The 22,602-nt window shown below is 38.9% G+C and overlaps 3 protein-coding genes across 3 annotated transcripts in view; 2 read left to right on the top strand and 1 right to left on the bottom strand.

Moving 5' to 3' along the window:
* ufsp2 (ufm1-specific peptidase 2) overlaps nt 1–1,923 on the top strand; it is an 8,732-nt gene extending 6,809 nt beyond the window's left edge. Inside the window, exons 9-12 of the mRNA XM_015033820.1 lie at nt 921–1,045; nt 1,131–1,207; nt 1,406–1,530; nt 1,629–1,923. Of these exons, the coding sequence (XP_014889306.1) occupies nt 921–1,045; nt 1,131–1,207; nt 1,406–1,530; nt 1,629–1,715 (414 nt within the window). The 3' untranslated portion in view covers nt 1,716–1,923. The remainder of the gene's footprint in view (nt 1–920; nt 1,046–1,130; nt 1,208–1,405; nt 1,531–1,628) is intronic.
* An 889-nt stretch (nt 1,924–2,812) lies between these two features.
* cfap97 (cilia and flagella associated protein 97) lies at nt 2,813–10,718 on the top strand. Its single transcript, XM_015033818.1, has 5 exons — nt 2,813–2,970; nt 3,899–4,741; nt 5,360–5,640; nt 7,995–8,130; nt 9,609–10,718. The coding sequence occupies exons 2-5, from the start codon at nt 3,922–3,924 to the stop codon at nt 9,722–9,724; spliced, it is 1,353 nt and encodes a 450-aa protein (XP_014889304.1). The 5' UTR covers nt 2,813–2,970; nt 3,899–3,921; the 3' UTR covers nt 9,725–10,718.
* Nucleotides 10,719–10,968: 250 nt separating this feature from the next.
* On the bottom strand, nt 10,969–13,313 carry slc25a4 (solute carrier family 25 member 4). The gene is made up of 4 exons (XM_015033819.1): nt 13,103–13,313; nt 12,026–12,512; nt 11,611–11,751; nt 10,969–11,508 (listed from the first exon to the last, which is right to left on the bottom strand). The coding sequence occupies exons 1-4, from the start codon at nt 13,211–13,213 to the stop codon at nt 11,348–11,350; spliced, it is 900 nt and encodes a 299-aa protein (XP_014889305.1). The 5' UTR covers nt 13,214–13,313; the 3' UTR covers nt 10,969–11,347.
* Between the last annotated feature and the right edge of the window lie 9,289 nt (nt 13,314–22,602).

The following is a 22,602-nucleotide window of genomic DNA, read 5'->3' as shown; positions in this document are numbered from 1 at the left end:
TTTAAAAAATGTATTTCCATTAAAAAAAAAAAATATCAAAATTGCGATTTTTTTTTTAAGGGGTTTTTTTTTTTTTTTTTTTTTTTTTTTTTTTCCCCCGTGTGCATCATGTCAGAAGGTGAGAAATATTTCAGAAAAAGTTTTAAAGACAAGAAAATGCACGTCCTAGGTGACTGAAAATATCGTAAGGTGGTGTTACAAGTGGAAAACCAAAGTTTCAGAAAAAACTGTTTTTAAATGTAGGCCTCGAGGGTCTGGGGGATCCTGAAACCTTTAGGACACCGGCCCTCAAGAGCTGGAGTTGAAGACCCCTGGTCCAAAGCTTAGATGTGACATATAGCAGCATGAAGCTCTATCAAACCAGCACCCTACCTTCAGATTTATTATGTTTATTGGAGATCCCACTTTATCTACATGTATGCACATTCATCCAAGAAGTTTGTTTGTAGATTCAAGTTGGGGCTCACCTACTGAGAAACTGACACTTCCAGTTGAAAGAAACATGTTGATAAAAGATTTAATTTAAAAGAGTACTTCAAATTAAAAATAAAATAAAGTTCGGGCAAGTTTTAGCATTGAGAAAAAAATTGAAGGAAAACATTTCAATGGAGCGACTGATTGGAAGCATGTAGCACTTTTTTTTACTTTTTATACTTTAAGAAGCACCTGTGGTTGCCTCAATGATCTAGCTGTCGGCTTTGCTAGAGATGTCCTTTGTTGTCTCTTCTGTTGGTGACAAGACCTACCTTTCTACATTGTACTTGTTTTGTTTTGTGGGGATTTTTAAGTATATTTGATTTAAATTTCATGTTTCTGACTTTTAGGTTTTCTGAATGAAATGTGATTTAAATTTGCCCCTCAAATTTTAGCAGTGGTGATGTTCAACATGTCAGTCTTTATCTGGGGTCCTTGTTTCACAGGCTTTGGTGGAAGTTGGAGACAAGCAGGCGTCCTTCGTGGGGTCCCGTCAGTGGATTGGATCCATCGAGGTTCAGGCTGTTCTAAACCATCTGCTTGGAGTCACATCCAAAATCATGTTTGTGAGGTGAGGTGGGATTCCTTGACAAACCCTCAAGGAATTTATTTTGTTGATGATGTAGATGAATTTGACATAACTTTGTCATCTTTAGTCAAGGTTCTGAGTTGGCATCCAAGGGGAGAGAATTGGCTAATCACTTTATGACTGAAGGAACTCCTGTCATGATTGGTGAGCTGATACTCCAGCCTAAGATTAGCATGATTGCTTCTTTTGAGACATCCTGATATATATTACAATTATTATTGTTTTTGTCCTGTTGAAAAAAGACATAATATAATGTTTAAATGTGCTGTTAAAAGTAGTTAGAAACCATGGCTAGTCAGAATTTACTAATGGTATCTTTTTGTTGTTGTTGTTGTTTTATAGGTGGGGGAGTTTTGGCTCACACTATCTTGGGCGTAGCTTGGAGTGAGACCACTGGTGAAATCCGCTATCTTATCCTAGATCCACATTACACAGGAGCAGAGGACCTTCAGGTTATCACAGAGAAGGTAGCAGCTACAGAAAGCCACCACTTCAGATATATCTGTGAACTGAAAAACATTTCATATACCAGTCGTGATCTTAACGTGAATGTTGACTTCCGCAGGGCTGGTGTGGCTGGAAAGGACCAGACTTTTGGGATCAAACTGCATATTACAACCTCTGTTTGCCCCAGAGGCCGAGAGTGATTTGAGCAAATGGACAATGATGGAAGGCTATAAATTTGAAATTTAATAAACAGTATGGAGTGTTTATTTAAATAATTTTGGCTGAGCTGGTATTCGCATAGTCAGAAAGAAATGTTAATATTATGTCTATTTCAAAGAATTTCCTCATTCTTTAAAAATACTGTTTTGCTCACTTTAATTAAAAACTTTAGAATAAAAAGGATTTTCACTTTGCCTTGTTTGTATGTCTCATTGTCTCCAGTAAGTCGGAAGTATTATCCTTGTTAAGGTCAGATTTCATTACTAAGGGCTTTCTGTTTGTCCACAAACATTATCTCAATCCATCCCTATCTCTACACTGGCATATAAAGGTTTTATGAGTAGTTAGGTTTATAGAGTGGCCCAGTACTATTGTCCTAGGACGTCAGTATCCCATGAGTGTATCACTTACGTGTAGTAGTATGTAGTAAATAGTAAAACCATGACGAATTGTAATTTCAGGGGACGCGCCTTCAGATAATCCCCTGTCTTGTTAAAGGAGATGCTCTTTAGCAGAATAGATTCCCAAGCAAAAATAAACAAAAAACTCACCCATGTTTTGCATGCTATATTGGTATCCATATTTGCCCAAAATATTTTACCGCAAAGGTGCTTCTCTCCTGGAGTTTTATTTTGAATGTATTTGCTTGAGCAGTTTAATGTCGAACATATAGTGTCTTTAATGGTATAAAGCTCTTTACAATGTAGATTTTCAAAAAATTTTTAAAGGAGGTTCTGAATAAATATTTGCTAGTTTGTGGTGTTTGAATTAATTCAACATACACATTAACAACTGGCAGTTAATAAATGTAATATCAACAGTAAAGATATTTCCATTGGCAGTACTTTGCTATAAAATATTCCTATTTGCCCATTTATTTAAAAAAATTATCCGCATTCGTTTAACATTATATCTTTTTACTTGGACAGGCCATTTAAATAATTTCGTGACAGGTTTTCAACAAAAAGCCCAAATAAAAACTGAGGTTTTTATATAGGCTTTTTTGTGTAAAATACTATGAAACAATCTCATGTCTACCTAAATCCCAGTCCCCGATTCACTGTGTAACCGTTACCAGGAAATGACGTTACCTAGCTACTAGCAGCGTCGTCTGTTTGTGCGCACTGGCGACCTGCCGTAGTTTCCGGGGGTTTTAGTATTTGTCAAGCGAAATGGGTAGAGTAGGACGTCTGACCCGTATACAACAGAAACGTTAAAACCTGTGCGCCGCAGTTCGACAGGTAAGACGCTACGTTGGGTTTTAGCTAAAGTAAACATTGTTGAGTTACCTACTACGGCCATATCTGCCAACTGCTATATGTTTTAAGATGTTTAGATGTAGATTTTAGCTTTATCCCATGTAAAACTTTAAAACGTAAGTTAACTCTTCCATCGTACCGTGGGTACTGTAACCAGTGTCTGACTTCTAGAAACGCTAAATAACTTTATGTTAACATTTTAGTTTTATTAAGTTGTGTCAACTATTTGGAAGCGTTTCTGCCGAACCTTGGTCTTCGGGTTACATTATCCTGCAATGATTTCCCCTGTGTTTTAGCTCTGTCACGATATGACTTGTAAAAAAAAATCAGAGGAACGTTTTGGAAAGGACTGGGCAGCTGCTATCACTGCTATTCACATTCAGCTAGAAGAGCAGAACGGTTTGCTTGTTAAAATGCCTGAGACTACTATTTTCTCGTGGTTACCTCCAAGGACAAATGCTCCCATCATCACTTTGCATAATGTGGCTTCAGAGGCAAGACAGAGTGTAATAGTATTGCACTCACAACAATTTATTGAATCATCCAGAACTTTAAGAAGAGAGTGACTCAGTTGTTTTGCTTCAAGGTTCCCAAGAAAGTACTGCAAGTGCCAGGATTCAGCGAAGGGATTGGCTCTCTAAAGATTACCATTGTGGCAAAGTTGTTTCAGTTGACCTGCCTCTATCCAAAGAGAATACTTCAAAAATGGTTTCCTCTTTTTTAAATATAGTATTTTTTATTTAATCTCTCATACATACTGCTTTTGTGGTAGTAGCTAGCAAACACATGAGGGGAAGGCAACACATTCTAAATGTGTTGAAGTGTCATGCAAAGTTACTTAATCTGTTTCACATTTAAAAAAAAAAATACTCCAACTTCAAATTAACATTGTGCTCACAATAACCTGCAGGTTCTCTGTTGGGGAAGGCTGCCATGTTCACCTCTAGTGAACTGGAAGGGGAAGTGGACCACTCCTTTTTTGACAGTGATGGGGAAAGTGGAAGAAATGTTGGAGAGAAACGAGAGAAGGACTCGAAGATGAAAAAGCGAATTTCAAGCACACTTCAGAGAGAATCTGTAAAACACTCCGGACATCTCGCTGAGAAGACAAAGAGAGACTTGAAGGAAGTGGAAAACAACAAAACTGATGCATCATCGATTTCTTTCATACCGGATGAACCTATACATGAAGGCAAAGATGAGTTAAATCTGCACTCTGAAAGAGCCAGTGGAGTATTTCCGACTATGCTGGCCGACATTCCAAATGATGGGGACTACAAGGGGCGGAATGACACAAGAAAAAGTGCCTTAGCTTTCCCAGCTAACTCAAAAGAGGCAAATGAGCAATCGCCTGGAAAACTGGTCAAAAATCAGCATCCCAAAAATTCTCCTCCCACTTCAAATGAGGCTAGCACCGACGCAGATTCAGAGAGTTCTTTCAGCAGTCAGAGAGGTATTTTAAACTCCTCTAACCTTTCCAAACCCACCAAGTCTTTTGTACGCCGTAAAACAAGAGGGACCAGACGAGGCTCAGCTGAATCTCAGGATTTGCCTAACATGAGCACAGATGAGTCAGATGGCTCAGTGACAGACGTGAGTCCCCTCTCTTCTCCTGACTCTGGTTCACTCCAGTCATTAAGTTCAGAGGCTGTGAAAGAAGGTCATGAAGCGCAGCGGGAGCCGAAAACTCTGCCCTCCGGTGCCTTCAGCAACCTTCATGAAGCGGTGGACTCAAATCCCGATGTGAATGAGTGTGAGTAATGCTTGCTGTGTTCTACCTACCTGTGCATTAGCCTGCTAGGTAGATGCACATGTCTCAGTAGGTTTGTACTTGTGGGTCGGTGGGTTGAGCAGCATTCTGTGAGATGCTCAAAGCTGAGGATGTTGCGCAACCTCAGGATGCTTCGACTTGTCAACTTGTGTCTGCTGTGTTCCTTGGACTTCTTGATGCTGTTCGCAACATCCGAGGCCTTCATAGAACAGCAGGATTTATTCTGAAATTAATTCACTCACAGGTGGACACTGTTTACAAATTAGGGAACTCCTGAAGGCAAGTTTTATCTGCATTTTAATTAGGGATATATGAGATGAGCAGGTTGAGTACAAAAGCATGCCAGCTTTTGGATTAAAAAAAAAAAAACTTTAATGAACAAGTAAAAAAAAAAAAAAAAACCAAAATGAGTTTGACAAATCATGACGAAATGTGAAAAAGGGACTCTTGACTGAAAGACGTGCCCCTTGATGTACATGTTTTGTACGTTTATGTTGTTTTTTGCATGTCTTATTGTCATTTTTCAGTTAACCCAGCAGAGCATTATTCACAAGCCTGTTAAACGCACAAACTAGACAAATGTGCTTTCTCCTCCTTCAGGTTCATCTGGATTAGAAAGCCATCTTGAACAAAAAATGGTGCTCCAGATTTCTAGAGGGGTTGTTCGGAAGAACTACTCATTTTCCAACGATGAGGTCCGTCGCATTGATTTTGAGAACAAGCGGCTCCTTCAGGCACTGTCAAATATTTCATCAGGGTCCAAAGCAGAAAAATGTTCAAAAAAGAGCACTTCTGTGGCCAAAGGCTCTTCAGTGGGTTTTTACGCACATAGTGCACAAAACAGGGACCGACAACAGCGCCGCATTCAGCAGGAGAACCTGGTGAGTTGTTTTACATTTTGATTGACGTTTTTCTAGTAAGTCAGTTAGCAGTAACTGACTTACTAAGCAAACGCACACACACATAACCTTGTGCTGTACAATGAATGCATGCATGTCTGTAGCTTGGCAACGCCTGAGCTGATGACTTCTAATTCAGCATCAACAGTTGCTATCAAAATAACACATGGTAAGAGTCTCGGTATCATAAACCTAATCATGTTTTAGTGCACACTAATGTTTTTTGATTTTACTGGGAGGATTCCAGTAATCTTCCCAGCATCAAGCACTGGCTCTCTTACTTCATCATGTAAGCTGTTTGTCTGTAACGCTACAAAAACAGAGTGGAATGATGTTTTGACCTGTGTTATACTGCTGCCTGTTCAAAAATAATGCAGAGCAACCTTTTCATTAAATCAATCAATCAAGTTTATTTGGATAGCTCATTTCACCAGCTAGGCCGGTCAAAGTGCTTTACACAGCAAAAACACAAAATTACAAAGTTATAAAGAAAACAACATGAAATCAACAACTGAACAAGCATTACATTAAAGTATGTGACTGTTTCAAAACAGGGAGCTATGTAATTGTTGTAGGTTGTTCTCGAGTGATCTGTGTGCACCTAGCAACATTCTGTGAGTTTTCCTGGCCTCTACTATATCTGCTGTTTTACCTCTAAATTAAACTCATTGAAGACACTTGAAGCCGCATCTTCTCAGTGTTTATAATCGTACAGTCATTGTTCAGGCAGATGGTGCTGCTGTTCAGGCTTCTGGGTGCTCATTAATATAATTTACTTTAATGATTTTGAAGGATTTCATGACGTTGGCCACTATTAGTCACTGCCTGACTCACCTTTCCACTGCAGCCAGCTCATTCTCATGACAATGGAGAAGGGATCCCCTCTTAAATGTATCTTGCTGACTGGATGTTTACAGTGTTTAATCGTGATTTCATGAAATATATCCATCATTAAGGTTTAGTTGGGGTCGGTCTGAGAACACACCCACGAAAGCAGATACTGATGAACTTTGATAGATGGCAGCAGGTGTCCGACTTGCAGCCATACTACTGAGGAACATTATGATTCTTTTCTGCCAGCAGATTTTTCCAGTCTTCATATTTCATCTATTTATTGTCTTATTTATCAATAACATTCACATTTAGATGATCAAGCACTGTTAAAAAAAAAAAAAAAAAATCTGTCTGGATTGAATTAATTGCTGGTAACTAACGGTGTGCTACAAAGTTATGATTCTTGATATCTTCACAGGTTTGTTACATTCTTCATATATTCATAGTTTATCGTAATTCTGGTAAATGCTGTTAAAATAGGAGGTGCTTCAGTCGTTTTCAGGACAAACTGTTCACTCTGAAGTCCGTCTTGTGAGGAGTGCTTTTCGCCTCCTCTATTCTTAGAGTGGAGTAATTGAATCTGCCGTGTGGTCAGAGTATTCTCCGGCACATCACACTTGTAACACGCGTCATTTGGTTTATAAAAAACTGAAAATGCAACCAGTTGATTAAAAGGAGGTTTTTAACTGTTGCTTAAATGCAGTTGGATGAAAAATCTTATTCAATGTAATGTCCATTTCGTATGTATATTTATATATATGTTTTTATGCTGGAGCTTATTGTAGTTTATACACATTGCTTACCAAGAAACCTAATTTAGTAGTCTTGCTGTTTGTGGTATATATGGCCTAAAGCATACAATATTATGCCATGCTGTTGAGTTGACACTTTTTTGCCTGGTTTTTAATTCAAGTTAATACAAAATATAATATTTCTGAATAATAAAATATGTTTTTTTTGGCACAAAAGTTACTTTTGTATGTTTCTTTTAAAACATTAGATTATTTTAAACAATTTTGCACAACAAATGTTGATTTAAGTGGAATAAGTGAAATGTTGATTTAAGTGGATATTTGCAGCACACCTGTAAATATCGGATATATTACCTTGTTGGAAAAAAAATACATTTTATGTTTGTCAAACTTATTTGTTGTGTTTTTCATGTTTGCAACTAAGCTAAATGAATTATCTTGTCTTTTTAAAGGTCAGTAAAATAGCTGAGTAAGCATTTTAAAACTGGCTGTACACTAAACGCTGATTAGGAGTTGATTTCTTGATTTAGGAACCTTATTTTAGTGATTTACTTAAATGAAACCTCAGTCATTCTTCAATGCACTAAAACTGTTGTATATACAAAAGCCACAAAAGTGGCTCATTATGTGTAATAATTTGTACAAATAACACAACTAGATTGCTGGTTTTTAACTGCCAGCAGTCAACTAGACAGTAAGCAGGATATTTAAATTTTAAGTATGACACACAGGTCTTGATGTGTTCCACAGGTTTTCCTAAAGAGACTGCAGTCCACCCCAGCCTCACCTGGAATGAGTCGCATCGAACAACTAACAGATCACCAGCGGCTGATCGCAATGCCCAGCTACAGGTCCTATAGTGGGGGGTCCAGCAGACTATCGTGTAGTAAGTGCTTTCAAATCTGCAGAAGCTAAACTGCAGAACTTTTTTAATGTTAATATTTTTGTATATTTCAGGTACAGCAGAGTCTGAATATTCATTGAAAGTTCTCAGTTAAATGCATTGTTTTAGGAAGAGTTTGCTTCTTGTATGATCTTACTTTGTGAAAGTATTCCTTCCATTTGACCTTTCATTAGCATTTCACACATTAATTGCATTTACAGCAGCAAGTCTTTTGAGGTTCTTTCCAGCTTTGCAGATCAAGAGGACACAACTTGTCAGTTATGTTTTTTTCTTTTTTTTTAGTTTTGGTAAAAGCAGAGTTAGATTGGATGACTTTGACTTAGATCTGAACTTTGACTGGGTTCTTTTAACACATGGATATGCTCTATAGCAGAGGTCTTTAAAGGATAGCATCCTGGCACTGTTGGATCTCTGCTTCAGCACACCTTAAACAATACGTTTATTAGTTGTCGTCTGCGGTACATCACTGTGTGCAGTCTAAAAGTTCAAGGAATGGAACCTGTGCTGCAAACCATTACAGTGCAGCTCTAACCGTTTCTGACCCTGACTTTTTCAGTTGGAAATATTCACAGAAACCTGTATTTGTAAAGAGTTTAAACAGAGATGGACTCTGTTTATTGGATAAGGGATTTAAGACAGTTTGTTGTATTGGATTGTAACTATCAGATTAACAGAGGTCTGAATCAAGACGGACATCATGCTTTTGAAAAAACAATTTGTAAAAAAAAAAAAAAAAGCATTTTTCAGATTTGTTTTACTTCATATTTATCCAGTATTTTATGTTGGTCTATACATAAAATCCTAATAAAAACTGACACATTGAAATTTGGTCCTAACATGAAAATTAAAAATACCTTCAAGAAGAATTCATATTTCTGCAAAGCATTTTAAGCTTGTATTATAAAGACCAAGTAAAGTTCTGCAGAAAATACGATGTGAAGGTTTAGCTCAGACATCATCACTTTCGAGGTAAATTTGCACCATCAAACTGCTGCTTTGCATCTATATATATATATATATCCCTGCCTTCAGAACTCCGTATTTACTTTGAAGTACTCCAGTGTTGATTTTCAATCAGAGAAAAGGAGGATCAGCATGTGGTAGTGAGCAGCAGTTCTCTTAAACTGATGCTGCAGGTTTTGTTGCACGTCTGGGCTGCAGCTTCCAGATGGCTGCAGAGATTAAATTATCTCAGAAAACAGGGCAGTTTGGAGCATCAGCAAGCTGGGAATCACTTGTTCATTTATAAGTAAATTGCTTAATCTTCCTGTTTCCATCATTCCATAGCTTTTTAATTCCAGCAATGCCTTTTTTTTTACTATGGTGCGAAAAATTAAAACTTAAGCTGTAATAATAAAATGAGTTTAGTAAAGCCTGTGTGCTAAATGACTTTCTTGTTGCAAAACAATTGCTGTTTGTGTCTGTATCACCTAAGGGAATTCCTCTTGTTTTCCCCTCAGCGATGATAAGATCCAGGCCAATCATCTCCAGTGCAACTCTCATCAACACCTACACCACAAGGACATCTGTTCCTGGGTCAAATACACGAAGTACTAGCAGTCCAGGCTGGCGTTAAGAACTCTGCTAATAAAGAGCAATTTATTTGCTTAATAGCAGATGACCGTCACTTTTTGATGTTGATTAATTTGTACAGTGCAAAGCTTAGAACATATTTATGCTTTTATTGTTATTCCATGTAATTTACTCGTGCTGCTCTCTTAGTTTTCTGCTCTTCAACTATTTAGCAGTTTATGTTTTGATATCAAAGCCATTTGTAAACTATACTTATTTTAACCCTTTAATTCAGTCAGAATTATTGGCTTTAAAATGTTAATTGATGCTGTGGTTTGATATTGTCTGCAGAGTAATTTTTAAACAAAAAAGTGCAAATATGTTTTGTATTTGTTACTGTTTACACATGTGTGTGATTTGTGATCTAATAAAATGTTGTTTTAAACCAGAAAAAAAAGGAATTGCGTATTAATTTTTGGTTTATCCTGTTGAAGAAAAGATGTCAGTAATTTTATTGCAGAAAAGGCCATAACACTGGAGAGTCGCAGAGCAGTTACGTTTTCTAATTTTCGTGATGCAGTCCATTTTAAAGATATTCACGCTCCTTGAACATTACAAACCTCAATGTGTTTTAATTGTATGTAGTAGACCAACACAAAGTAACATGATTCATGAGTTCACAAATGCTTTACAAATAAAAATCTGAAAAGAGCGGCATGCATAGTTATAGACCCCTCTACTCTGATACCTTCAATGTAAAATCAATTGCTTTCGGAAATCACCTGTCATGTAATCTTATGTCTTTATCGTCAGGAAGACTGAGAACCACATGACACGTCAGAGAAAAAGTTATGGAGAAATTTAAAGCATAAGCTATGAAATAATATCCCTACCTTTAGAGATCCCATGGAGTACTGCTCAGTCGATGATTTAGCATGATGATGAAATAGCCGATAAGCTTTGATATGTGAGGTGGTGACACGTTTTAGACTTCCCAACAATGTTGTCATGGTCTATCACACAAATTGTACATAAAGTGGGAATTGCAAAAAAAAAAATAAAAATAATAAGGTGTGTCCGTACTTTTGCAGGGCTCCTCTTTTTGGACCTCGTTTCAATGAAGACTCCAGGAAAAACACAGATGGCATTAAATGACTTTAACCTTTTCATTAATCAGGCAGCTGAGTCGGGGCACACTTGCTCCATAAATACTGATGCTAAATGAAACCGGGTCGTCACATCAGTAACAAAGGAGCCCAAACATACCAGGGAAAAGTGGTGCTTTTAAGGACAACAGAGAGACTGGAGTATAGACTGAGTCTTTATTCTTAATAAATTAATGTTTAAGGTGGTCACAGCATATCATAAGGACCTCGGCCCCTCCTTAACACTAACAGGAGGAACGGTTGGCCTGTATCATAATCTGTTATCACATCATGTCCACCAGCTGTTGAAACCTAGAGACTTCCTTTTAGCAGATGGTTTATAATGTTATATATACACATTTCTGATGAGGCATAAACCCAGGTAAAATACACCTATCTGTTCTCCCCCAGCTGCTGCACAGGAAAGATAGCCTACAAACCCAGATTCTTAATTCACCAGGCCGGTGTCACCATATCACAAAAAAAAAGTATAAGACTTGAACAAAGTGAAGGGATTTCCTTGAGGTTTTAGGAGAGTGTGCTTATTTGGTGAACTTCTTGATCTCATCATACAGCACCAGCACAAAAGCACCACCCATGCCTCTGATCACGTTGGACCAGGCTCCCTTGAAGAAGGCCCGACCTCCCTCATCTTTGAGGATCTTCTTCCAGCAGTCGATTGTGCCCTTGTACATAATGTCAGCTGTGGGAATTCAGACATCGCCATTAATATCCACATGTTGGTGTGTGATTCTCCAGTTGTTGTTATGCGTACGGAACGTTTACAAGCAAAAGAGAAACTTGCCTCCTTTACGTCCCGACTGCATCATCATGCGACGTCTGACGGTGTCAAAAGGATACGAGACGAGACCCGCTACGGCCGTGACAGTCTGGGCGATCATCCAGCTGACAATGATGTGTGTGTTCTTGGGATCTGGCAGCATGCCTGCATGAGGGAAGTCAAAGCAAATAAATGCACACACACATCCGTTAAAACACGTCTTTCAGTTGCACCTCGAAAAAGTTTCCTATTGCTTTCTAGCATTTGCAGTCTAAAAGGAAAGTTTGTGCCCCTTGCTTGATGATGAATGAGACTAATGAACTAAATTTTGATGATTGCATGCGTTTTGATTGTTTGGGACAGCAGAAAGAGGGGCTAATTATTCATGCAAGAATCTCCACTGCACCACAATTTAGGTCCACCAGGTTTGTTTGTGCACCTTTTGCTGTGTCAAAGCATCCGAAGTAAGCCGCTCTGTAGATGATGATGCCCTGCACCGACACGTTGAACCCGAGGTAAAGACCCTTGAGGCCATCGGTTTTGAAGATCTTGTTAATGCAGTTTCCGAGTCCGGTGAACTCCCTCTCTGCTGGGCCCTTGCCGATGTCGGCGGCCAGCCTCGTCCTAGCGAAATCGAGTGGGTAGACGAAGCAGAGCGAAGTGGCCCCAGCGGCGCCGCCCGACGCCAGGTTCCCGGCAAAGTAGCGCCAGAACTGTGTCTTCTGATCCACGCCACCGAGGAAGATCTTCTTGTACTTGTCTTTGAAGGCGAAGTTCAGGGCTTGGGTGGGGAAGTAACGGATCACGTTGGCCAGGTTGCCTCTCCAGAAGGACACGAAGCCCTGCTCCTTCGGGATTCTAACAACACAGTCAATAATGCCTTTGTACTGCATATCAGCGGTGATCTGTTTGCTGGCATGCTGCACCTACAAGGGAGAAAACCAAGATGCCGCCTTTACACCTGACTTGTTTTCAGAAGAAGTGTGAAGAAAATAAATTTGTAATCTTGACCTTTTCATTGAACAACCTTGTTGAACACCCTGCAGCTTGCCATACATTATCTAGTGATCTGGTTTAGTTTGCCCAGCAGTCTTAAGGCACAACCTAGACACTCGAGACTTCACTGCGTATTGGATTACATATTTTAGGTTAAATTTAGCAATTCTCTTCCACTGAATATTACTGCGGCAATGTGCTTTAAACGAGTATAAATGAAATTGGAAAACATTGACAGGATATCATGAACACGTGCTTAGCAGTTTTATTCTGATCCCACATCATTTTACCTCCCCGCCATCCTTCAGACCTGTGCGTAAAACGATCTCCAAGTTGACCCTAAAGTGCCCGTTGCCATTACGCACACGATTATACGACCCTCCCTTGTTCTTAGTTCAACGTCTCCTCTTTTAAAGCAATTTCCTTGTAAATTTTATTTCTTGCTTTTCAGCGATCCACAAATTACGCACACTTTACGCACAAAACACGGCATGACCAACAGCTGGCTCAGCCCGTTTACCTGCAGCAGCAGCTTGACTCTCTCAATGGGAGCGACAGCTGTTTTGGAGATGGCAGCGGCAATGCCACCGGCCAAAAAGTCCTTCATGAAACTAATCACCGCGTCCGACATGGCTGGTTGATTTCCAGAGCAGTCTCCCTTTCTACTTGGCTGTTCCAAACTCGGCCCAAGATCTTCAAGGAAACCTTACGCCCGTCCAAGTGGACGAAGCACCCCTTCAGCAGTTCTTTATATATGAAGGCCGTTTATCGCGAGACGTTTGAGTGACAGATGTGCAGTCTGTCGAACAGACGAACGAGGCTGAAAAAATATCCGAGGTTGAAGTTCAGGTCGTGCGCCATATTTCTGGATCCAGGGGGGTCGCCCAGAGCCGGGGACATTTAAAGGGCATATTATGTGTTGGCAGATAAACGCTAAAATAAAATTTGGTGTTAATAATGAAAATTCCTCCTTAGGCATTCTTCGCAATAACGGTGGGGGAAACCAGGTCATCTCCACTTTTCAGCTGCAGCAAAACAAGGAAGGTGTTAAAGTGCATCTTAAGGAGCAGACCTGATTTATTACTTGTTTAAATGTTTAATATGTTTCACACATTTACTGCATGTGCTCTTTGCAGTTCTAATTTGTTCACAGCATTGGACAAATCAAATTACAAATCCAGTTACAACAAACATAAGAAACGTGCTTTGGGTGAAGCTGTGCATGAAGATGATCTGTGAAAACTGAGGCTCACCTTAGAGAAATTGTTCAACCTGGGAGACATTTTTTGAAACAGCATAGGAAAGTATAAAATGTATAGATTTTGACAACTAGCTTAAGCTAGTTCATAAGAATTCATAAGTATTATTCAAATGGTAATGCTATGAAACAGCAGAGAATTGCTTGGAACCAATAGATTCATGTCAAAAAGTATTTGTAATCTGTTGGACTAATTATTGTGGAGGTTAGTTATGCTAATTTAAATTCCGATCAGAGAATGCACCAAAGAAATTGAGGAAAGTCTGTAATTACACACAGATGGATGTTTTTAGTCTTTATTTCTGTTAATTTTGATGACTTTCTGCTTATAAATGATTAGGATATTACACCAGAGGATATTACATCTGACCAATAAAAACTTTAGAAAAAATTTTAAATCACAAATCAACTACAGAAAGTCTTCACAATGCCATTTTAACTTATAATTTAAAATAAAATGAAGCGATCATTAGATCCAACCTTGAAAATATGTATTGAGCTATTAAACAAATAGAACAAAATGTTTCCTCTTGCACTATCCATGCAAGAACCACTAGATGGCGTCAATTGACTATGTGTGTTCCATCCATCCATCCATCCATCCATCCATCCATCCATCCATCCATCCATCCATCCATCCATCCATCCATCCATCCATCCATCCATCCATTTTCTTTACACCCTTGTCCCTTAGTGGGGTCGGGAGGTGCTGGTGCCTCTCTCCAGCTAACGTTCCGGGCGAGAGGCGGGGTCACCCTGGACAGGTCGCCAGTCTGTCACAGGACAACACAGAGACAGACAGGACACACAACCATGCACACACACGCTATGTGTGTTCCTTCAAAAATAAATCAAAAAAGGACTTAAGAAATTGAGGTTACATCTTTAAGGTTATTACTGAAGATGGTACACCTTTTGCATTTGTTATGGTTTTGACCATAAAACTGAGCAATAAATTCACTGCACTCCAGTTGCATCCATCATCCGCAGATCTCAATCAAACACCTTTAGTGGCATAGGAAAATTACATTGCAGATATAGAGTTGGCAAATCTGCAACTTTGTGATGTTGTCATGTCAAGATAGAGCAAAATCTCTGTTTCTCAGATTTTGTTGAATCCATGTTGAAAAGGATTAAACTCTGAACTGGTACAGACAGGGTGTGCCTAGTGGATATTGTATTGATTTCAGATTTATTTTATTTAACTTATTAACTACACTTTTTTTCAGTTGAATTATAATACAGTGAAACAATGCTCATGAGATTCTACAATTTTTCTATTTTTTAATTATTATTCACAATTCAGCATAGTAATACACACACAAAAAAAATTGGATTTAGTGTTCTTTCATTCTGAAACATATAAAACCATCCATATTTTTTTTATATTAAATTTAACATAGAGGTCCGTTAGCTTTGTCAACAGTTGTTTGGTTTTTATCTCAAAGGGTTTTCAGCTGCTTGTGTACTTTCTCTGGATTCATCTGGTTCTATACTGAAATGTGTAATTAACTCGGTAGGGGGCGATATTGAGCTGAGTAATATTCAAAATCTTCATTGGTCTCCCCAGAGAGTAAATGTGGTACCCAATAAAACAGGTGCTTTTCCTCATTACTTACCACACAACAATAACAATTAAATCAGTACTTTACTTGTTCCCCACAGGGTGACATTTTTAAGTAGCTCCCAGCAAAGAGGTCAGAGGTCAGGCTCAGCTTCAGGGTTGCGGCCCCAGAGCTGGTTAGGAGTTCAACACCTGCAGCTTATGGCCAAGCAAAAGTCATACGCTATGTAGCTTAATATATGGAGCTTTATTATTTTTGCTTTGTCAGGAGAGTTAAAAACGTTTTTGTTGGCCATTGTGAGTTATCTGAATCTTAAAAAGTTACAATGTTAAGAATGAATAATTTGTTTTTAAATTCAAGTTGTCACAAACTTTGTCGAAAAAAAAATCAATTGAGTTGGTTTTGATAAATAAACATGGAATCAGAAAAGCTTGCATCAATAATTAATTAATTCAGTTTCTTAGTGGTACTTTGTTCTTTTTCTTTAGCATTCTTGCGTCAAAGTAAAGTAAAGTTACCAACTGTAACAACCAAATCTGGAAATATCAGAGGCACATTTAATGATTTTATTTTTTTATTTTTATTTTTTTTTATCAAAATGTTGATGTTTTATGCCATCAGCCTCCAGATATAATCTAAATCTGATCTAGATTTCTTAAAGTCGTTGCCCGGTAACCCCAGATCTTTGGGATCGAAGGAGGGATCATGGTGTGGGTGGGGTGAGCCTGGATTTGCATTTTGAGTATGAAGACCTGCAGGTGTCAGACAGTTAGCCCCCTCTACCACAAACACACAACCGTTACGCATCACTCACACACACGAATACAGTCACTGATTTTATCAGTTCAGAAAATCAACTGTGACGAGCTTTTTATTCTCCTCAGAGCTAAAAAAAAAATCCTACTTTATAAATGTCTGACTGGGTTAAAACCACTAGAAATTAAGGACAAAACGCACATACACAGGACTGTATTCTTTTGAATTTATTGCGCTACTCTTTTGGTACATGATAAAATTACATTTTTATGTTTATTAGCCAGAAACCCCTTATTTTAGAAGTGGCATAGAAACACTAAAACTAGTGAACATAAACTTTGTAAATCCAAATGTTTCATTCACCCAATGAGAGTTTAAATGTGCCGCTCACAACTTATATTTATAAAGTGATTGAAAACATAAATATTGTTTCATTGAACTGAATTTCACAGCTTGAATGTGAATTGTTTCCACTTCTGTCATGCTGTAACTACAAACGTCCAGTGCTAACCATACATTTTGTTGCTAACAAGCGAAAGCATGGAAGCGAAGCATTTTTACAGAAAACTGTTTTTTTTTTTTTTGTTTTTTTTTACAGAAAACTGTAAAAATGCTGGAACACTGAATTCCTTTCAATTTAAGCTAAAAGTGCATTTGTTCAAAGTTGCCTTAGATTTTTCTCTGGTTATATTGTAATCTTTCTATTCACAATTTAAATAAATGCTACTTTAATTGGATTTAAAGAACTGAAAATTTGGGATTCCCCCCCGAGGAGCTGGAAGAAGTGGCTGGGCAGAGGGAAGTCTGGGCCTCTCTTCTGAAGCTGCTGCCCCCACGACCCGATCCTGGATAAGCGGAAGAAAATGGATGGATGGATGGATGGATGGATGGATGGATGGATGGATGGATGGATGGATGGATGGAACTGAAAATTTCAGAACTATTTCTATGATTCAGATTAATGTTGTTAGCACTGGATAACAGATGCATTGGACTTAGAAATCCTGCCTGACCAGTAATAATTTTACATACACTGGTAAGTCCTATGTGGAAAGTTTACTTCTAAAATACTTGGATTACACCAGAAATTATATTAAACTTATAAAAGGACGTAAGATAAACTGATGTATTCATCAAGAAAGCAATCTCAACTAAATTTAATTTACAACTTCAGTTAAGTACACAGTACTGTTCATTACTTTGAACAGACTTCAAAGCAATGAATTAACTGAACATTAGTATGTAGAGATCCTCTCTTTTTCTTGTACTGAGAACTTTATTTATTCATGATGTGTTTTTTTTTTGTAGCAACATCAATCTCACTTTTAGTTTTTTCCATCCTGGTGTGAGTGTACTGGTGCCTACTATCAGTGAGTGTCACCCGGTGCCCTCTGGGTAAATCACAAGTCAATCTTATAGCAGCACAGATAAACAGCACATACAAGTATGTCCACACTGAACATCTAAGGGCAATCTACAGTCGATACAACATGAGGAGTTGATTTAATCTTTAGGAGACAAAGGTTTGCTGCACATCTCTTCTCGGAAAAGAGAAGGTTTTTTTTTCACATTTTTTTTAAGTGCTAAAAGATAATAGGCTAAATATAATGGGTCTAAGTTAAACTGGAGTGTCTCCTTCTGGAACATTTTCCTGGAGTATTATACATGCTAATTAATAACAGTATGGATTTTAAATGTACACTGCTCAAAAAAATAAAGGGAACACTCAAATAACACATCCTAGATCTGAATGAATGAAATATTCTCATTGAATACTTTGGTCTGTACAAAGTTGAATGTGCTGACAACAGAATCACACAAAAATCATCAATGGAAATCAAATTTATTAACCAATGGAGGCCTGGATTTGAAGCCACACACAAAATTAAAGTGAAATGTTCCCTTTTATTTTTTTTGAGCAGTATATTTTTAAATGAGTTTGATTATAGATCTAAAATGATGAATGATTTATTTTGGTTTGTGTTTTATTTAAACTCTTTGTTTTATCATTTCTCACAGACTGTCAAAAACAAGCCATCAACATCTCAAAGTGATGTCCTCCAAATAATTTTCCAGGCAGCTCATCACTTTGGACACTGGAATGATTTTAATTTGGATAGACAAACATTTTTTAAACAAGATCAGTTTAACAGCAAATAATATGTGCAACTTGCAGACAGTAGTTGTTCTTCAAATAGTTGCATAATCTGTCTCTTTTACAGACTGAAGTGAATGATACTCAGACACAATAAATGTCACACAAATTCAGAGAAAAGTAATGTCTTTGTTATAGTTTTGTCTCCTGAAATGTGGTTTGAGATTATCTTAAAACCTTGAGAGTAGATTAGATTTAAAAGGGCCTAGACGTTGTTGATAAATCAATTTGTTTTCATGTGTGTGTGTGCGCGCGTGTGTGTTAGTGTGTCTGAAAGTCCATCCCTGACCCTTTGATTGTAGGATAAGTCCCCGCTTGTTGGTCCATCTTGATTTTATGGCTGGAGAGAGAGCTGTTTGACCTTTCAACCCTCTTGTGTGGGGGTGGAGCTTCTCGGTGTCCGGAGCTCCTGTCAGCGGGTTAATAAGTGACGGCTGTTCGTGGCCACGCTGAGTAGCCAGACCGGATGACCACCCTCTGCTGCCGCTCTGCCGGACACCCTTCATCCCTTTTGGGCCTTCTCAAAGTGAGGCTTAAAACTCAGAGCTTAAGCTCAGGTTTGCACAGCTGCTGCTCCAGCTTTTACTGCCATGTAGTGGGAAAGGTGAACCGAACTAATGCTTGTAAATTAAAGGACGCAACTACATACACTGGATTTATTAAGAATCACTTTATTCTGAGTCTCCTGCAGCATGGCTGTTAGGTTCATGACAATCGAGAATGATTTATGAGTCTGCATTGAAACAAGTGTACTTTTTTTTTCACAAATTAATCTTCAACAAAAGATTCACAGGCTCCTCCAGTGTTCCTAGCTTCTGTGTTGGAAATATATATATATTTTTTTTCCAAACTGATGCATTTATGTGCAATAAAGTAGTTGAAACAATTTGGTTCTCTGTGCTTTATTCAAAAGCACAGAGAAGGTGTAAAGTGAAAGTTAGAAAATCTAATGGTTAACTTGGCTTTTGGACTAGAATATGTCTGAGTCAGCATTTGTAGCTAACAAAGGCCACATCAGTTAACTCTTACAAATAAATGTTAACATTTATCCATCATTTTTCTTATTTTCTGATAGTGCTTAATCAAGGTCTGGGCTACAGGGGCCTTGTGTTCTTCTCCAGTGACTAAGGAACTGTTAATAAAACAGCTGGATTTACCATATAGCCTGTTATACATTTTCCATGTAAATAGATGATCATAGTAATTTACTTCTGTTGTAATGTTCTTTCATTTAGTATTTTTAATTATTTCAGTTTCTCTGTTCTCACATTTAAAACCTTTGTAATATGACCAAATAATCACTTGATTATGCAGAAATAGCTTCACATTTTACCTCTTCATTGTGGCATTTTGATATCAAGTAAAGACATAACCTGGCGTCAGCTATGAGCAAATCAGAAAATAATTTCCAAACATAGCACCACTGTAACCTAAAACTTTGAATCTTTTTTTTCTGATCATACGAGAGCTGATCATTGAAAACTATTGGCTCAGACTTTAATATCGCTTTCCTTTCTAAACTTTACACCTTGTGTTGTTTTCTGATCTCCATTGACCCTGTGTGTGTGCGTGTGTGTGTGTGTGTGCGTGTGTGTGTGTGAGACCCACCATGCAAATGGACAGGATCCTGCCTGCCCCACATTAAGTCTGTGGCCACAAAAACACGGCTGATAGCGGCCAGTCCCAGTGTGCGCTCCGGTTAAAGTGAACAGGGTAATGAATTTTAAACTGCTATAGTAACAGCTCTCAGACATGCGGTTTTAGTGTGTGAGTGGGTGGGCGTGTGTGTGTGCTGTTAGGATTTGCAGTTGTGTCCGTGTATCAGTATGAATGTAGGGGATATGTGCATAAATAGGGCCTGGGGGCTGGGAGTCCGTCCTAGATGTGTGAGTTTATGTGCTGAGGATAAAGACCTAGCAAAGCGGCCTAGCTTAGCTGACAGGTGACAAGGGTTGTTTTCAATGGGGATTTTGTAATACCAACAGTGAGGAAAAAGGCCAGGGAACCAAGGGACCTCTGAAAAGAGAGAAAGAAGACTTTTCTTCTTGCAGTGAAGGAAGAGAGAAAGAGCGTAGAAGGGCTCCAGAGGACTTAGGGATCCTACTCATCACACTGCTCCACCGTCTAGCGCACTCATTTTTATTCAAAATGCAGAAATGCTAAATCATTCCAATCGGATTGATCCTTGTGTCAGTGCCTGTGTGGCATTCTCACTCTCTTCCCTCTGTCTTGTCTTCAACTTTGACATATCAGTCAAGCAAGGACAGAGCCGTTGATCCACAGGCAGACTGATGGTGAAGGAGTGGTTGTTTAAATTTTGTAAAGTTTGTAAAGTTGTGTGAATTAACCCGTTCCTTTCATGTTAAAACCTTGAAATTAAGTGGTCTTAAAATTAATTTTAATCTTCTCCAAACGGCTTGTTTCAGCTAAATCTACAGACGTTCAGTTTGATTGGATCAGGACTATCAGAAGGCCAGTTCAGAGTAATGCAATCGTTTGTTATTTGCAATTCTTTGTTGTTTTTAGATGTATGTTTCCGATAATTATCCTGTGGAAAAACCCATGACCTGTGACTGAGACAAAACTTACTGACACTAGACTGCAGATTTCTCTCCAGAATCCTTAGATTTGAGATTTCATCGCTCCCTGTACAGATTTGTCACACCTTGTGCCAGATGCAGCAAAGCAGCCCCAAAGCATGACTAAACTACCTCTATGTTTCACAGCCATATATTATGCATGACAATGTGGTTTTTAGTTTAATTAGTTGTGTTTCTGTGGTGCCTTGTGTTGTACTGGCTAACTGCCCAGGGTTTATGCAAGGAAAAGCAGGTGAAGTGGATGAATGGGCAAATATTTTAGCTTCTAGATGTGTAAACGTGTAGGGTGGAGACAAACCTTGACAGGTTTAGCCGTAATTGTAGAGAAGGTGCTAAAAAAAAAGAGGTGTTAAATATACATACACACCACACTTTTCAAACTTTTTGGTAAAAGCTTTACAGCTAAATGCGAGCTAGCTAAACAACGCCCTTCAATCTGACAAAATACATTTGCTTTAGCTGCCAAGGTGCAATACTTTGCTTACGCAAAGGTTTCCTTATGTGTTTCAAAGATGACTAATGTCAGAATTAGTAAGGTGACTCAATACAGAAATGTATAATTGCGAGCAAAAAGAAATACATTCTAAGGGTTAAGCGCCCCTGCTGTGACCCAGCCTGTCCAACAGAGAACATTTACCCCTACAAACACCCCGTTCACCCCTCCTCCACCTCCACATCCAGCCAGCCCAACACACCCACCACAGAGGTATAAATAAAAAGAACACCAGCTCAGCTCTCGTCCTCTCCGCAAATTTCCGACCAAGGCTGCATCATAAAATCATTCTGCGTCTGTGTGGTCCTCTGCGGAGGAGAAAGGACGGTTTGGGCTGTGAGAGAGAAGCGCTCTAGTCAGTGTGTGGGAACCGTGGAGGCAGAAATCCCTGGCTGATCCTGGCCAAGGCACTTTGTTTTTCTGCCCTCTGCTCCCAACCCTTCCCTCCCTCTCTCCTTGTCCATCCATTTTTGGGTTTTCATTTTTATTCATTGGGTGATCAGTGTGGAGGGATGGGTGTCAAGTATGTGTGTGTGTGTGTGTGTGCGTGCATGTGCGTGCGTCTGTGTGTTTGTCTGTGTAGGAGGAAAGGATGTGGATGTTGGTGCAGACCTTAGACCAGGTCTGGCAACAATAGCCACAGTGTTGTTTAGGTTGTTGCGTCCAGGACTCTTGGACATTCTTCCCATGTCAGTATAATCACTACTGGGAGGTAGCTCCATTACGGATTAACATATCATTAATAGTATCCATGACTTTTGTTCAAAGGCTACTTGTGTAATGTTGCCTTGTGGATGACGGCTAATCCGCTGAGCTGCAGCTGTAGGAAAGAAGAAGGGTAGGTCCCACCATCAGTCCTCTCCGTCACACACACACACACACACACACACACACACACATGCATAGACACATATCGATGTATCTCCCAGTCCCAGCCCACAGGGATCAGGCCTCTGAAAGACAGATACAATCAACAGTCAAACACAAAGTTTTCCCCCATTGCGAAGAAGAAACATCCATTCTGCACTTCCCAAGTGATCCCCTGAGTAAAGCCCCTCCACCCCCAGTTCTCTCTCCTCCCATCCATCCGAGTTGGCTGTCGTCCTCCCATTAAAGCCCTTACGCTCTCCTCGCAGCCCTCCTCTCAGATGGTGGGCCAGATTAGGAAGGGAACAATAACAGTTTTCAATGTA

This window comes from Poecilia latipinna, unplaced genomic scaffold (genome assembly GCF_001443285.1).
Source record: "Poecilia latipinna isolate Pla-1442-1.1 unplaced genomic scaffold, P_latipinna-1.0 Scaffold280, whole genome shotgun sequence".
Classification (NCBI taxonomy): domain Eukaryota; kingdom Metazoa; phylum Chordata; class Actinopteri; order Cyprinodontiformes; family Poeciliidae; genus Poecilia; species Poecilia latipinna.
This window is presented reverse-complemented; position numbering and strand designations above follow the sequence as displayed.

What these genes read in the sequence shown, in the direction of transcription:
- cfap97 (XM_015033818.1), top strand. Translation starts at nt 3,922, where the DNA reads ATGTTCACCTCTAGTGAACTGGAAGGGGAAGTGGACCACTCCTTTTTT. An exon ending in GCATTCAGCAGGAGAACCTG is followed by an intron (nt 5,641 to 7,994) that starts GTGAGTTGTTTT and finishes TGTGTTCCACAG; the next exon opens with GTTTTCCTAAAGAGACTGCA. An exon ending in GTCCAGCAGACTATCGTGTA is followed by an intron (nt 8,131 to 9,608) that starts GTAAGTGCTTTC and finishes TTTTCCCCTCAG; the next exon opens with CGATGATAAGATCCAGGCCA.
- slc25a4 (XM_015033819.1), bottom strand. Translation starts at nt 13,213, where the DNA reads ATGTCGGACGCGGTGATTAGTTTCATGAAGGACTTTTTGGCCGGTGGC. An exon ending in GAGTCAAGCTGCTGCTGCAG is followed by an intron (nt 12,513 to 13,102) that starts GTAAACGGGCTG and finishes TCTCCCTTGTAG; the next exon opens with GTGCAGCATGCCAGCAAACA. An exon ending in ATGCTTTGACACAGCAAAAG is followed by an intron (nt 11,752 to 12,025) that starts GTGCACAAACAA and finishes TCCCTCATGCAG; the next exon opens with GCATGCTGCCAGATCCCAAG.